General features: G+C 38.5%; 2 protein-coding genes across 3 annotated transcripts; both read right to left on the reverse strand.

The window, feature by feature from the left end:
- Positions 1–401: 401 nt before the first annotated feature.
- On the reverse strand, positions 402–8,264 carry LOC112728674 (K(+) efflux antiporter 3, chloroplastic). Of its 2 annotated transcripts, XM_025778908.3 has the most exons (22): positions 8,212–8,264; positions 8,034–8,108; positions 7,768–7,953; positions 7,569–7,676; positions 6,966–7,349; positions 6,399–6,500; positions 6,172–6,252; positions 5,847–5,948; positions 5,431–5,508; positions 5,251–5,319; positions 4,983–5,033; positions 4,780–4,893; positions 4,577–4,678; positions 4,314–4,448; positions 3,509–3,690; positions 3,281–3,416; positions 2,779–2,850; positions 2,590–2,691; positions 1,954–2,115; positions 1,513–1,602; positions 1,252–1,410; positions 402–863 (listed from the first exon to the last, which is right to left on the reverse strand). In XM_025778908.3, exons 4-22 carry the CDS (start codon positions 7,602–7,604, stop codon positions 582–584), a joined length of 2,439 nt encoding a protein of 812 aa, XP_025634693.1. In that variant the 5' UTR covers positions 7,605–7,676; positions 7,768–7,953; positions 8,034–8,108; positions 8,212–8,264; the 3' UTR covers positions 402–581. The 2 variants fall into 2 exon arrangements, with proteins under 2 accessions (XP_025634693.1, XP_072066344.1); XM_072210243.1 differs by lacking the exons at positions 7,768–7,953; positions 8,034–8,108; positions 8,212–8,264 and having other exon boundaries at positions 7,569–7,767.
- Positions 8,265–8,330: 66 nt separating this feature from the next.
- LOC112728675 (peptide methionine sulfoxide reductase B5) lies at positions 8,331–10,483 on the reverse strand. The gene is made up of 3 exons (XM_025778909.3): positions 10,014–10,483; positions 8,797–8,953; positions 8,331–8,674 (listed from the first exon to the last, which is right to left on the reverse strand). Exons 1-3 carry the CDS (start codon positions 10,322–10,324, stop codon positions 8,522–8,524), a joined length of 621 nt encoding a protein of 206 aa, XP_025634694.1. The 5' UTR covers positions 10,325–10,483; the 3' UTR covers positions 8,331–8,521.
- Between the last annotated feature and the right edge of the window lie 5,938 nt (positions 10,484–16,421).

Below are 16,421 nucleotides of genomic sequence, written 5' to 3' on the forward strand. Positions count from 1 at the left end.
TGTTTAAGTGAATTTCTTGTTTAACATACTGGACGAATTTCAAGTAAAATCTCCCATGGCAACTTACTTTTGAGACAAACATAGTTAAATGAAAAATTAATTCTCCATTGGCGACTTTGACAAAACCAATTAAAACATAAAATGCACACCTGTGGGTCTTAAAGCATTTTTATCTCTCTTCTTTTTTTCTTATTTTTTTTAAAACCTATATCTAGTTTTAATACATGGTAAACATAAAAATATGTTGCGCTAAACTCGGTATCTATATACATAGATTACTAGGTGGCCAATAACATACAAGACTGTGTACCTTAGTGAAGGAGAGGGATATAATTTGCATGGTGTTATGTTACTATATTATATACACTTGGCTCTTACCAAAGAATTAAATTGAGCATCTCTTTTGGAATAATGATGTTCTAAAAGCTTTGTTGAAATGATAAGTTTCCTATACATAAATTGTTAGCTCTGCAGTAAAATTATAAAAATGACAACTTGCTGAAATATTTCAGTAAGTTATATGGTTAGAGCCTTAAAGGAGCAAAATTAATGGGAAGGGAAGGTCACCTAACATAACATTGTTAGGGTTCCTCCATGGCATTATGGGAAGAGATTGATGATGTGTCCACCATTGCATCTTTGGAACCAACCATTGAGATTTGATCTTCAGTGCCTTGTTTCCCATTTAGAGCACCATTTCCTTGTGAATTCACAGCTTGTCTTAGCTCATAATCTTGTTCTTCAGCAACCACTTCCTCTTGAATTGTACCCAATGAAGCTTGATCTTTCAGGTGCATTTCTGATGGTTCGTGTTCCGGTGAAGCTGTTGGTACGCCTGCCTCCATCAAGTCAGAAACTCTCACCTTACAATGTACACACATCAGTTTATTATAGCACAATATAACAGATTCATATTAGATATTAAAATAAGGAAGATCATATTTACACAAGGAGAATGGTGAATGGAGCGAAAGTCACATGAAATATAGTATCACAGAAAACTTCAATTTCCTTGAAAGTTGATCAAGAAACGGAATTTTCATGTCAAGAGCTACCTAATCAAAGACATGCAACAATTTATGAATCCTCCCACCACTTGCTTTGCCCAAACATTTTTCTAATGCAATGTTAAAAAGAAACATCAGAACAATCTAAGGCTATATGTCACAACACCATAACCATGAAGATGATCACCGAGCATTTATTGAATATTATGTAACTACAATTAATGTTTCGTTGATTTTGAAGTACCTGTAGCGGTTTCATAATATCTAGGTCTCGATCGGATAAACCAACTGCTTCTTGAGCTTGTAGCTCCATGGAATCCCTAATAAGCTGGCTTAGGAATACTACATCATCAGACATAACACCAAGGCCTTTTAGAAGCTTGGAACCCAGCTGTAAGCTAGTCTGCAAGAATGAATTCGATTTAGCTGCAATTTCCAACTAATTACTAACCAGTAGCTATTAAAAGCTCCAACCATAAGGAGAAGATAGAAATTTTGTCAGTACCTCTGCATTTTCCATAATGGCATCTGTTGCACCAGCTTTCTTCAAATCTAAAAGATGCTTGAGATCTTGAGCTCTTGCATATATTGGAATCTGAGGAATTTCATCATACAGTAAGGAATTACCAATTATACAGAAGTGAGATGAGAACAAAATATTGGGGTCTATCATAAGATAGTGTGTGAAACAGAGAGGGTATGCTGTATGCAAGAGATTTCCAATTAGACATAAAGTGATCTTATTTATTCTTCATAATCATAAGATAAATACTGGGGTTCATCACCACTCTTTGTAAACAAAATAAAACAAAGGTATTCAATTCATAGCTTCTGCTTGAAACTCATGAATATCTTTCTCTTATGCATATGCATGCTTTGCCGCATAACACAGTGAGATACGAGATTGGGCTTGCAGTGAGGTTAGGAATGGAAAGTATATTATTACCGCGGGAAAAGACAATCGCAACCTTTGAACAGCTTCAATTGTCCTCTTCTTGCCAGTGTACATAATCATGATAGCTTTAGGAGAAGAGATACCAGCAGATTGAAGAACAGCTGGACGTGATCCGTCTCCATAAAGAATAGGAAAACCAAGTTTTTGAGCTTCCTGCTCAATGGTTGACGATAGAAGAACAAATTAAACAAATGGTGGATAAGAGAGATTCCAATATGAAGGGTAAGAAAATGCAAGAATGCTTTCATTCTCTCAATAGAACAAAAGAAAAGAAAAGAAAATGCTAAAATCATAGAGATTCTAAATGATTAATCAGCCATTTATTGGAATTGCTTTACTCTGATTCTCTTTTAAAAGACAACTGCCACTGGGTGCAGATATAAACTGAAAAATTTTACATATAGAGAAACTTGTTATTATGTTCCGTGCCTCAAGTAAGAAGTAAGAAGGAATTTCCCAGGCCAAAATGCAATTCCCCGTGGCCAAACCAAAAATATCCAAAACACCAGAAATCTACTAAAATTTTAAAACAGCTCCTCAGAAAAAGGAGAAGGGAAAAAAAAAAAAAAAAAAACCCGTACATATACTGGTAGACAATGCCATGCACAGCTCTTAAAATACACTGACCTTTACTACTGTCGGGTTAAGATCAAAAACCACATAAGGCCATCCTACTGAAACACTGTCTACTCCTGAAGCAAATGGACTGCCCAGGAAATTTGCAAGGACCTTTATATCAGGAGCAAAGGGAGAAAGTTTAGATATGAGCAATATTAATATAAATGACAGGTTGTTGCAATATATTGATTGACCTACCTGACCCATTTGTCCAAATCCAAGGATAACAACAGGTTCACTGACATTGTAGTTAACCTTCTCAGAAGCTTTCTGCAAGTAACTTAGTACTCAGCCAGTGTACAGTAGAACTTGATATGAAATCAAATGACATAAAACTTCCACTTATATATCTTTAAGAAAGTTATAATTTATTATTTATATCTCAAAATTTCTTATATAGTGTCCTTTTATAATGTCGTTGATGCATGAAATCATCAGAGCATAAAATTTTTATGAAAAGGACCTGGTCCGCATTATTAGGCTTCTAAGACAATATGTGAATTTTCTTCAACATATTTTCTTATGTAAGATATATAATTTTGTTTCTTTAGTAAAAGAAAATACAATATCTTATAATTCTTATATGTTACATTTTATTTTAAAAGCATTTGTAATCCACAACTTAACAATCCTTACATGCATGCATATTGTGGATGTGCACATAACTTCAAAAATTATAAATCTTATGAGAAAGGCATACATTCTCAGTATTAGATTTTTCTTCAATAAAACTAGCAGCCCTTCTTCCAGCCTCATTCAGAAATGGGGTTAATGCCATTGACAATACAACAACAATTATGAGCAGCTTGTTAAGCTCAAGCGGAAGCACCCCAAGCCTGCTTGCAAGAAGCCATAAATTTTATTATTAAAGACGAACTTATTTTCTCACTCAAATAAAACCATTGCAATAGGTTAAATAAGTAGTTACCTATTTGCTAAAGAGAAAACTACAAATCCAAATTCGCCTCCTTGGGAGAGCAACAACCCTATTCTCACACTTTCTTGTAAAGTAAGTCCAACACGAGGACCAATCGCTGTTATGATCAATGTCTTGATAGTAATTAAACCTGCCAACAGTGAAAGTACATTTGGCCACTCTCGAAAAAGGAGCTGCAACAAAAGAAAAATCATGATAAATATACATGGAAAAACATACTTCCATTTGTAATTTCACAGGGGAACATATAATAATACAAAGTTATAAAGAATATAAGCGCCTAAATTCATAAATCTAACAACACCATAATTAATTATATATTATAATTTCATGTATCTAGTTGTATGTAAACAGTTAAACTACTAAGATTATACATTAGGGTGTGTGGGTGTGATAATGCATGTGTATCCTCTCTTTGCGAAACCCTAGGGGAATTACTCAGGTATATCAAGAGCAAACTTTCATTATGTTGTGGTTCATTAGAATGTAAAATCATAGGTGATGAAATTTTTGTCTAATGAATAGATGTGTTCAAAAAATTCAGTTTAACCAAACTGAACTGAAACTAAACAAAACCATTTTAAATAAACCAGTTTTTTAAACCAAAAAAAAAAAAAAAAAAAAACCACGAATGTTTTATAGAAACAAATTTATTAAAATCCACAATAATATATAGTTCGATGAACCAGATAACTAAAGCTTTCATGCATGCCTAGATACAAAAGTCCACGTAATAAATACTCCTTTCTAAACTACAAAATAATTATCGCACGTGTAGCACAAATAATTATAGAACCTGCATGTCAATTGAAGTTCCCGTAGTTACGAAAAATAACCCAAGAAGCAAGCCTCTAAATGGTCTTATATCTGCTTCAATCTGGGTTCTGAAATTTGTCTCAGCTAAGATTGCTCCAGCCAAAAATGCTCCAAGCTGCATTATGACATTGCATACAATTATCAAGCAGATATCAAAATTTAATGGCTCTCCACTATCACACAATGAAGTGAATCAACTGAAAAGTAAGATGCTAATATGCTATAAATTGTAAAGTAGCGGACCGTATCACTGAAGCCCAAATTCTGTGTGCCTAGTGAAATCCCAGCAACGGTCAGCAAGCAAAGAGCAACAAAAGCCTCTGAGCTCCTTGAATCGGCAACAACCTGAATTAACCAACAGTTTAGGATAAGAACACATAAAAAAAATAGTATGGGCACAATTTTTATTTTGGATAAGATGCCTTAAGTATATCTTCCATACAGACCTCGAAAACTCTTCTGAGAATGTACTTTGCCCCAAGAGAAAGCAGACCCAATCCACCTAATGCCTTTAAACTTTCTTGAGCAAGCATGGGCCAAAGACTTTCCTCAGACATATTCTTGAATAATAAAAAAAAAAAAGAAAGAATAGTATGAACAACCGAATCAATGCATAACAGATAGATTTTGTTTACAGTGTACACCTCACCTGGGTCTCTAGTATTGGAAGAATGACTAAAAGAGGAACAACAGCTAAGTCCTGGAGATATCAAGCAGAAAAGAAGACAAGGTTAGTTACATCAGAACTTTTCTTTACTGATACATTCTTGTCGATCTTCTATGGTCTATCAGCAGATATAACAGGATAGCTAATATACATCAAATATTTCTAATGACCACATTATTTTTGGATATCAATAACTTCATATTTGGAAGATGAAGACAGTGCAAGTCAAACAAAGTGTAAAGACAAGAACCTGCAAAAGAAGTATTCCCAGAGTTGCCGAACCAAATCTTGTGGGAAGCTCACCTTTCTCAGCAAGGAGCTACATAAACACATATATATGTTTGATAAGCTACATTATCCATAATGAGAGTTACAAACAACACACATTTTGTCAAAACAATGTGGTGAAATTAATCAAAATCACAAATACCTGAAGAACAAAAGCAGATGATGATAAAGAAAGAGCAGCACCAATCACTACAGCTTCATCAATGCTTCTGATGTTCACCTATGGATATGATCTCCACAATAAATTAATAAAATAAAATGACAGGCTACTCTAGTAACTCAATTCTACATTATTCTTTGCTAACAAAAAAAATCCTAATGCTTAAGCAGTCAGGTATAGGTTCATAAAATGGTTTTTAAACTGAATCTCTCCCATAATATGCATCCTTGAGGATTGATGAATGGACAAAGCACATATTCACTTAACATTGTGCCAAAACTATAACTTAGAATAAAGGATAAGGTAAAATTGACGCCCACAATTGCATTATTTACAAAATTATGATAACTGAAGTAAATAAGCAGAAAAAGATAAATAGTTATAGACAGAATTCTCACTAGATCAGGCCTTGAGTGGAAAAGGAATTCCAAAATTTTCGTTCCAACAGCCCCATTTGGTGGAAGTTCAAAAGCAGTAAATGCTAAAGTACATAGTACAACCTTCAAAAGTGTATAAATAATTAGAATAAGTAAAAGAAGGCCAAAACATAATTTCATAAATGTTAAAGAAAAAATAACACTTTCTTTACAAGCAATTGTAAATAATGCATAAGTAAACAAATAAATAAATAGCAAAAGGCATCATGCTTGTTTCAGTTATAATTTTAAAAATAAAGATTAAGATATTTTCTTTTGATTCCCATTTGGATCATAGACATTATACCTGAGCCAATCCCATCCCAAAGGCATATTTTGCAAGAGCTTTAAGACGTGCAAGTGAAAGCTCTAAACCCATCTCAAATAGCTGAAACAAAACTAGCATATGTCAGACTGATAACATGCTAAATTATAGTGCATATTTCAGAGTTCAAAAGAATTGCAAAATGATAGCAATAGCGACGACAACAAAAAGAGTAGCAGGAACGGCACCTTTGCTGAGATTTATCTTACCAAGAAAAGAATCCCCCATTCAGACAAAATTTTAACATCTGTAAGGTTTCTAATTAAACCAAACTGATTGAGTACCACCCCAGCAAAGAAGAAACCAAGTATCTGCAAATGAGAATCATTGAATTTCTTTCAATTATGAATACAGGACAGTCAAATGGATAAAAATAATTCCACACTTATATGCATGTGAATTTATACAAGCATCTTTAAAAATTTTAAATAGCTTTAGATATAACTTATTTTCCTTATTCAAAATAAATCTAAACAAGTGTCTGCATTACATCCATCAGTTTCAAATTTAACTATTCTACAAATTAGAAAATTTCAAGGCATAGAATGATAATCACAACTTCATACTACATTAAAGCTCACTTCAAATGATAATTGACATAATATGATACTGATAGCTGATGAGAATCATATTGATACATGAACAGAATGTCATCTGATAACCAACACAGAGGAGGGTTATGTGATAATGATTTTGCTTATTGAGGTATGAAGTTAATCATAATTTTGAAGAGCACAATATATTACCGAAAAGATAAAATATCAAGTATTTCTTACAGGACTGGTTTTAACTGATTTGAGTGTGGGTACAATTAAGACAGTCACAGCCAAGAAAGTAAGAGTATCCAATCCTAAATCGTTGATGACTTCAACAGCACCAGCAACATCATATGCTACATTTGTCTGCAGTCTTTGCCAACGCGATGGACTATACTTAAATGAATAGAATCCCTTACTTCCGGAAAACAATGGTACAGAGAGAGGCTTGCTGTTAAAGAAACCTTCTGAGAAAGAACTCCTGTTAACTATCCCATGACTAGCACAGCGTGGTTGCGGCGTGACTTGCTTGCTGACTGAATAAAACATGAACACAGAACTTCTACATATGCGTGAAAGAACATGAGAACATCCTGGACTCTTCTGCTTAGTAAGGTCATATCCCTGCAAGAAAACTCTTTAAATCAGATTATACAATAACATGACACTTCCAGCTTAGCATAATGTATAGTTTGTTTTTCGAGTAAAACAGTGAAATCAACAGAGCAATTGAAGAAACACTATATAGTGATTCCCTCGATGCAAGTTTAAACATGTTGAATTGCCATTTCTTTTCTTGATTCCAAAAATCACAATCCAAGTGAAGAAATGTAAGAACGTTACCTTAAAGCTTTGGCAATAAGCTAGAGATTCCAACATAGCGGTAGTTGGTTACGAAGAAGCAAAAGAACACAACTTGGAGAAGCGCATTTGCATTATTTGTTTGATATTCTGGTCACAGACACCCAGATAGAAGTTGAGAGGAAAACAACATAAAATGAAATTAAAAAAAAAAAATAGAGGTGGATAAGTGAGCACGTACACGTAAGAAAGGGGAAAGTAATTTGGATTTTGGATTAAAGTGCGAGTGATAATGCGTGTGTGTGCAGCGCAACAGATGACCACCACAACTAATATTCAACTGCCGTCCCATTCGTGGTTCACAATAAATGCTCAGATTTTTCTCAGCCCACATACTCAATCTCCAGCCTCCACGTGGCAAATGTTCCTATTTGTTAAAAAAGTAATTTTAATAATCTTTATAATTTTTGGAGCACAATAACATTTTGTCTCATATAAAATAATTACCTTTTACATTATCCACGTGAATAGTCATCTAAAAATACGGGTGTGATTGTACGACTGTGTGTAAAAGGCTTTACACTGCCAGTGCATTAAAATCATCAAAATTACCAGAACAATGAAAGATAGGATGTAATTGGTATTTTGTCTTTCTTTTTGCTAGAAGACTAACGAGATGCATTACCTTCCCCTTGAATGTGCTTTAATGCTTCATGCCTTTATGCATGTTCCTTCATTTGTCACTGATGGTTAGCAATTCCATACACACAATTCATACAGCACAATATTACAACATTCTTAGTCTTAGCATCAGAACTTTCTTATATTGAACATAAACTCAGGATCCATACTACAATCACATAATAGCAATACAAGAATCCAGTACCATTACAGCATGGGAAACACAGGTTACCACTCCATTATCCGTCTTCATTTCAGTGACATAATTATTCCAGCATATCCATAATTCCACATAGTAGAGTTCATCACAAAGACTAAGAATTAGCAGGCACAAACTTCAGTGAAATGCTGTTGACACAATGGCGTTCATCGGTGGGTGTTGGAAATCCTTCGCCTTTAAAGACGTGACCAAGATGCCCTCCACAAGCAGCGCATGTTATTTCAATCCTCCTTCCATCAGGGTCCGGCTGGTGACACAATACATTTTTATCAACTTGTGATTGTAACTCACATTGCCGATGGAGTTTTAATAGTAACATCTAGTACAAAGTGGTGCAGACAAGTCAACATAAGAACAAAGTAAACTCACAGTGCGGTTTATGGCTCCAGGAAGGCCCTCAAAGAAAGCTGGCCAACCGCAACCAGAATTGAATTTTGTAGTGGATTTGTAGAGAGGAGTCCCGCAACCTGCGCAGTTGTACACTCCCTCGCCAAAGAACTTGTCATATTCTCCTGTTCCAGGATACCTGGAAAATGCAAACAATATTTTCTTTTCAGCACGAAAGCAAATCCCCATCTTGAGTATTCTAAGATATCATAATTAATTGTTCATTCAGGTTTATTATGAACTGAACCTTCTATGAATCATTTCCTTACCATCTGTTTTTCTCAGTATCTGTTATCAGAATTCATAAATATTTGTATAGGACACACTACGTCTTTTAGGATGATCATTAACATATTAAGGAATACTTCGACTAGCTGCTGTGATCAAACAACCTAATCAGCATACTTTTGTCTTGAGAATAGTTTAATTTCAATGTATCCCTTAATTAGGCAATAATACCCAAGTAATCCTCATCTTCTTCATGAGCTGCTTCTTTAAGATGATTCAAGTTTTTCATACTGATAATAAAGGTTGTAATGCTCTGTATATGCAATGAAGCAATAAGTAAGAGAGTTAATAGGTGACTGTTAATTTTTATTTAAAAAAATAAAGAAAAAAAATCCATTGCTGGATAAAGGAAGAAAAGATAAAATTGACAACAATTTTGATGAATTTATGCAAAGAAATCAACACCAGTTGGCATGGTTAGATATCAATTATCATACACCTCCTGTTACTAACTCAAGTAAAAGCATTTAGTCTAAATTTCAGGTTAAATCGTGAAACAACAAGAACAGACTTCTTTGTCGCCATCAGTTAAGGCACACTTACATCCTCCATACATAAAACACAGAACTAACTGAAAATCAGGTATCAAGTTCTGAAGATAAAAGATTATTTTACTCAATTGTGTTTACCGTAGTACACGGGTCATAACATTGAGAAAAAAATTTTTTTTTTTCTTGATTCCTATTTTGAGTATCTTCACAGCTCAAAATGAAAAATATTCATCGTTACTACTCAAGTCGCCAAAAAAAAAAAATCATCATTACTACTCCAAAACTGTCCATTAAATTTGAAACTTTTATATCTACCAACTCAGGTAAAAATGCTCACATGAACTAAGCTTTTTAACACAAATTTTCATACAGACAAAACATCAAACACAGCGAAGTGGGTAGAGAGAAAGAATGTCATACTCGGTGCCCTTTTGCCTGAGGATCCGAAACTGTTCAGGGGAGAGAATGGCGCGCCACTCTTCTTCCGATTTCTGGACCGACCCAGGCGCATGTGAAGCCATGGCAACAACCCCAGCACGCAAACGGCGCCTCTGTTGCTGGTGAATTGAAAAGGCAGGAGTAACGGTTTTGGATGGGAGAAGTCTGAAGAGAGAGGTGGGAGGAGAATGAAGGGGTTGAAGGAGGTGGGAGATAATCGGTTTGGTGTTGGAAGAAGAAAGAGAGAGAGGTGTGGTTCTAAGAATATTGTTGAAGCTCATGATCTTGTTCATTCATGTGTCACCTAAACAACCACGGACCTCCATGGACAATACTTGCTATTGCAATGAAATTCAATGGCCCTACCTACACTCTAGAGAATTTATTTTTTTAATCTCTATTTTTTTTTTCATTTTTTTTTTTGCATTATATGGTAGTTAACTGAATAGCCCACTAATATATAGAAACAAAAAATGTATATTTACTTGAGTATCCGGTTGATACAACAAAGTTTGAAAGTAATTTCTTTTACCACAAAAAAAAAGTTTTAAAGTAATTTCTTGGAACATAAGAAGAAGTCCAATGACTAAAATAGAAAGTTTACGAAACAACTAGAATATCAGTCCATTTCTGTCAATTATATTGGGTCACAAAAAAAAGTCCAATAACACAAAAAAAATATTTTTCAAAAAATTATCACACATCTCTCCTTCTTCTCCCACTTTCATTAGTGTTATCTTTCTCTTTCTCTCCCACCCCAACACCCTCCATCGTGATTCACAGCACCATCGACTGTCGTCTTCCCTCCATTGTAACACGCAACCTCCTGCCATCGTAGCTCCCCCACTCGTGACGCACAGCACCTTTAACCATTGTGGCTCCCTCCTCGCATTGTATATTTCAGTCAAATGCTGCAGCTCTCTCTGTCCCGACATACTACAGCTCCCTCCCTCGCAACGCGCCGCTCGGCCGATCACCACAGCTCCTTCTTCATGTCACGCATCCCTGCTGATTCACAGTGTCGTTACCGCCACAACTCCCTCCGTCCCAACATACTGTGGCTCCCTCCTTCGCGTCGCGCATCCTGATGATTCGTAGCGTCGCCGATCACCGCAATGCTTGTCGCAACGCGTTTCTTTTTTTGTTTTTTTTCTTTAACTATTTTTTCGGATTTTTTTATGTGGTTTTAAATTTTTTTTTTATGATTTTTTATGTAGATTATTGGATATTTCTTTCTTAAGTTTTGGGATGTTTCTTTTGGGGGTGTGCTTATGTTTTGTTTTGTTTTTAACTGTTTTTTAGATGGTTTTTTTTATTAATAGATGTTTTTTTATATGGTATTGGATTTTTTTAAGTAAATAGGTAATTTGTTTTATGTGGGATATTGAATTTTTTTTTATATTTTGATTTTTTTTCGTGAAAAAAATAAATGACCCATGTTTCTTAATTTGTTATCTAGCGAGATTGTTTCTAAAATTAATACTATGTGTTCATACCCTGACCCAACGATAAGGCTTAGGTACAAATAAAAGGCCCAATCCGAAGGGTTGAGCCTCACCTAGCACCGACCTTCCTCCTGGGAAGTCGGTTCTTATTACGACTTATCCTAAAGAAGTCGGGGACGAGGTTTAGCTGGCAGATAATCACTCGTTTAAATGAGTAACTGCCCCTAGAATCTCTCTAACCACTTCCAGGAGCCATATCTCAACCTCCCTAAGATAAAGGGACGGTTATCACCCTAAAAAAGTGGCACTACTTCAACGGTGGTTATTGGTTCACCACTATAAATACACTGACACCTCTCAGGTATCTCTAAGTCCCAATACTCTTTAGACCTGCTCACACCCTTGCTGACTTAGGCATCAGAGTGTCTTTGCAGGTACCACCCCCCATTCGTTCATACTCACAAGTCGGACGGAGGCCCTCAAGGCGCAGACCCGCTCAAAGGCTTCCTTCCTCAGACGATTGGGCCAACCCAGTGAGTCCAGCCCAATAATCTCCGGTTACCCATCGTAACATTGGCGCCGTTGCCGGAGAACCGAGAGATCAACTAGTGATGGCGGACAGATCCCCCGAAGAGGGTCATGTGGAATCAAATTCCGAACAAGAGAATCTGGATACCGGAAACAATGACGCAGACCTGACCCTCCACCAGGGAACCAACGATCAGCATAGAGAAGGTACCTCCGGAGTCAAAAATCCGAAGGTGAACTCCTCAGAAGGGCACGAATCGGAGAAGGACGGACAGTCCCATGCAACTGAACTTATGGAACTAGTCCACGTCCACCAAAGCCGCCTGAAACAATTGGAACAGGAGCGGGAGCGACAAAGGGAGACGGAAAAGAACCTAAAGGAGGAGATGGAACGACGAAAGGAGTTAGAAAGAAAACTCTTGAAGTTGGAATCCTCCCTCAAAGGTCGGAACTCCCGCGACGAGCGAGAAGAGTCGCCCCTAGGAGGGGAGGATCCCTTCAGCGAGGACATAATGAGGGCAAAGGTTCCGAGGAACTTTAAAAGCCCTGATATGGACCTCTATGACGGAACCACGGATCTAAAGCATCACTTAAGCAATTTCAAAAGTCGAATGTATCTGGCTGATGCTTCTGACGCTACGCAATGCAAAGCTTTCCCGACAACCTTGTCGAAAGCGGCGATGAAGTGGTTCGACAGCCTCCCTCCGAGGTCTGTCACCAGTTTTGAAGACCTCTCAAGGAAGTTTTAGATGAGGTTCTCTATCCAGAAGGACAAAGTAAAACATGCACCAAGCCTCCTGGGGATAAAGCAGGAGGTCGGAGAATCCTTACGAGCCTATATGGAAAGGTTCAACAAAGCATGTTTAGAAATCCAAGACCTGCCCACCGAGGCAGTCATAATGGGGTTAGTCAATGGGTTTAGGGAAGGTCCCTTCTCACAGTCCATATCTAAAAGACACCCCAGCTCCTTAAGTGATGTACAGGAAAGAGCTGAAAAATATATCAACATGGAAGAAAATGCTAGACTGAGAGATTCGAGTTGGCGACTTGGGCATTTCCCCTCAGCAAAAGAGAGGGAGAGGGAACCCAAGAAGAAGGAAGAACTTGGTCTTGATAAACCAAGGAAATATCACTCTTATACTCCTCTAAAGGTTTCCATAGTGGATGTATACAGAGAGATTTGCAATACTGAAAAGCTGCCACCTCCCAGGCCCATTAAAAATAAAAAAGGGGGGAGTCGCAGCAACTACTGTGAGTACCATAAAATATATGGTCACTCGACAAATGACTGTTACGACCTTAAAAATGTGATAGAAAAGCTGGCTAGAGAAGGCCGGCTCGACAGATATCTCATAGAAAGGTCGGACGGTCATGGGAAGAGAAAGCGAGACGATATGGATAAAAGAGACCCACCACCGCAGACTCCAGAGAGACATATCCATATGATCTCAGGAGGATTCGCGGGAGGGGGACTCACCAAGTCCTCTCGCAAAAGACATCTCAAGCGGGTCTACCAGGTCGGAGGAGAGTCTTCCGACCTCCCCACCATTTCATTCACAAGAGAAGATGGGCAAGGAATAATCCCTGGGCATGATGACCCAGTGGTAATTACTATGACCCTAGCCAATGCCCATCTCCACAGAACCCTAGTAGATCAAAGGAGCTCAGCGGACATCCTTTTCAAGCCCGCTTTTGACAAACTAGGGTTGGAGGAGAAAGAATTAAGAGCCTACCCCGACACTTTGTACGGACTAGGCGACACACCAATAAGACCGCTAGGATTTCTACCCCTACACAGTACCTTTGGAAAAGGGAAAAAATCCAAAACTCTGAGTATAGACTTCATAGTCATCGATGTAGGGTCAGCATATAATGCTTTGATCGGCAGAGCTACCCTTAATCGACTCGGAGCGGTGGTGTCAACTCCGCACCTTTGCATGAAATTTCCGACCCCAGCAGGAATAGCAACGGTGAGGGGAGATCAAAAGTTGGCAAGAAAGTGCTACAATGAAAGCCTGAACCTGAGGGGAAAAGGCAAAGAAGTCCACACCATAGAGTTCGGCGGTACAAGGGCCCGAGAAGAGCTGCGACCACAGCCGGGAGGAAAAACTGAAGAAATACAGGTCGGCAAAGAGGAAGGAAAAAACACCAACATAGGAGCCAACCTAGGGGAAACCCTAAAGCAAGGGTTGATTAAGCTCCTAAGAGATAATTCCGACCTCTTTGCCTGGAAAGCCTTTGACATGCCCGGGATAGACCCCGAGCTTATGTTCCACAAGCTCTCGGTATACCCAGGGTCCTGACCTGTACAACAGAGAAGACGCAAGCTCGGCCCAGAACGAGCCCTAGCAGTGGAAGAGCAAGTGCAGGCACTCCTAGAAGCCGGCTTCATCAAAGAATTCAAATATCCAACATGGCTAGCAAATGTAGTTCTAGTCAAGAAGCAAAACGGCAAATGGAGAATGTGTGTCGACTATACCGACTTAAATAAGGCATGTCCCAAAGACCCTTACCCACTACCAAGTATTGATACCCTAGTAGACTCCAGCTCGGGATATCAATACTTTTCGTTCATGGATGCCTACTCGGGGTATAACCAAATTAAATCCCGATGTATGAGCCAGACCAGGAGAAAACATCATTCATCACGCCCAGAGCAAATTTTTGCTATGTGGTCATGCCATTTGGATTAAAAAATGCGGGAGCCACATACCAAAGGCTGATGAACAAAGTGTTTGCTCCCCACCTTGGGAGCTTAATGAAAGTTTATGTAGACGACATGCTGGTGAAAACCAAGAAAGAGGCCGACCTCTTAACAGACCTCTCGCAAGTATTTGACACCATAAGGTCACACGGGATGAGGCTAAATCCCACAAAGTGTACCTTCGCGGTGGAAGCTGGAAAATTTCTAGGGTTTATGCTGACACAAAGGGGGATCGAAGCAAATCCCGATAAGTGTAGAGCTATCCTGGAAATGAAAAGCCCGACTTGCTTAAGAGAGGTCCAGCAGCTAAACGGCCGACTTGCAGCCCTCTCCAGATTTTTGGCAGGATTAGCACTAAAATCCCTTCCACTGTTCTCCTTATTGAGAAAGGGATGTCAGTTCGAGTGGACTCCTGAATGTGAAGAGGCGTTCCAGGAGTTCAAAAGATTCTTGAGTCAACCTCCGGTTCTGACCCGACCTGTAGTTAGAGAAGACCTCGTCCTATACTTATCTGTAGCGGACAAGGCGGTCGCGTCAGCCCTGATAAGAGAAGACGAGGTCGGTCAGCATCCGGTGTATTTCATCAGTAAAGTTCTACAAGAACCCGAGCTAAGGTACCACAAACTAGAGAAGTTTGCCTACTCCTTAGTGGTAGCCTCACGAAGGCTACGGCCTTACTTTCAAGCTCATACAATAAGAGTCCGCACGAACCAACCCATGAAGCAAATCCTCCAAAAGACGGATATTGTAGGGAGAATGGTTCAATGGGCAATAGAGCTCTCCAAGTTCGACTTAAGGTATGAAACTCGGACGGCAATTAAAGCCCAATGCCTTACCGACTTCCTAGCAGAATGTGCAGGAGAGCAAGAGGAAAAGCCAACTTCATGGGAACTCTATGTAGATGGATCCTCAAATAAGACAGGAAGCAGTGCAGGCATAATATTAGTGGACGGAAGGGGAACCCAAATAGAGGTTTCCCTCAAATTTGAATTCCCAGCTTCAAATAATCAGGCAGAATATGAAGCCCTAATTGCTGGATTAAAGTTGGCAGAAGAAATCGGTGCAACAAAAGTGATGATATATAGCGATTCCCAAGTAGTGACCTCCCAGATAAACGGAGAGTATCAGGCAAAAGACCCAAATATGAAGAGATACTTGGAAAAAATTTTGGAGTACCTCGGGCGCTTTGCAGAAACCGAGGTCAAACACATAACTCGGGATCTCAATAGCAGAGCAGACGCCCTCTCCAAGTTAGCAAGTACCAAGCTAGGAGGGAATAATAGAAGCCTGATCCAGGAAACTCTCCAGGAACCTTCCGTGGTAAAAACAGAAGAAAGGCAAGTGGTCCTTGAGGTAACCGGATTAAACCTCGGATGGATGAACCCCTTGGTCGAATATATGAAATTCGACATCCTCCCCAAGGAGGAAAAAGAGGCTAAGAAAATTCGGAGGAAAGCACAACACTATACTCTGGTGAAAAATATTCTCTATAGAAGAGGGATATCAACACCATTGTTAAAGTGCGTACCGACCTCGAGAACCACCGAGGTATTAGAGGAGGTTCACAGTGGGATTTGCGGAAATCATCTCGGAGCCAGGTCGCTTGCCAGAAAAGTAATCCGAGCTGGATTCTATTGGCCGACCTTGCAGAGAGATGCCAAAGAATTTGTGAAAAAATGTCAACCATGCCAAATGCATGCAAATTTCCACGTG

The sequence above is a fragment of the Arachis hypogaea genome, chromosome 12, assembly GCF_003086295.3.
Source record: "Arachis hypogaea cultivar Tifrunner chromosome 12, arahy.Tifrunner.gnm2.J5K5, whole genome shotgun sequence".
NCBI classification, from domain to species: Eukaryota; Viridiplantae; Streptophyta; class Magnoliopsida; order Fabales; family Fabaceae; genus Arachis; species Arachis hypogaea.

Bases quoted from the DNA above. Each gene is read 5' to 3' on its own strand.
- LOC112728674 (XM_025778908.3), bottom strand. From the start codon at position 7,604: ATGTTGGAATCTCTAGCTTATTGCCAAAGCTTTAAG. The intron at 5,320-5,430 runs GTATTTGTGATT...GTGTTTATGTAG, and splicing joins CATCTGCTTTTGTTCTTCAG to CTCCTTGCTGAGAAAGGTGA. The intron at 3,691-4,313 runs GTTCTATAATTA...CTTTTGTTGCAG, and splicing joins GAACTTCAATTGACATGCAG to CTCCTTTTTCGAGAGTGGCC.
- LOC112728675 (XM_025778909.3), bottom strand. From the start codon at position 10,324: ATGAACAAGATCATGAGCTTCAACAATATTCTTAGAACCACACCTCTC. The intron at 8,954-10,013 runs GTATGACATTCT...TGCATTTTCCAG, and splicing joins CTCAGGCAAAAGGGCACCGA to GTATCCTGGAACAGGAGAAT. The intron at 8,675-8,796 runs GTGAGTTTACTT...TTGTGTCACCAG, and splicing joins CTGGAGCCATAAACCGCACT to CCGGACCCTGATGGAAGGAG.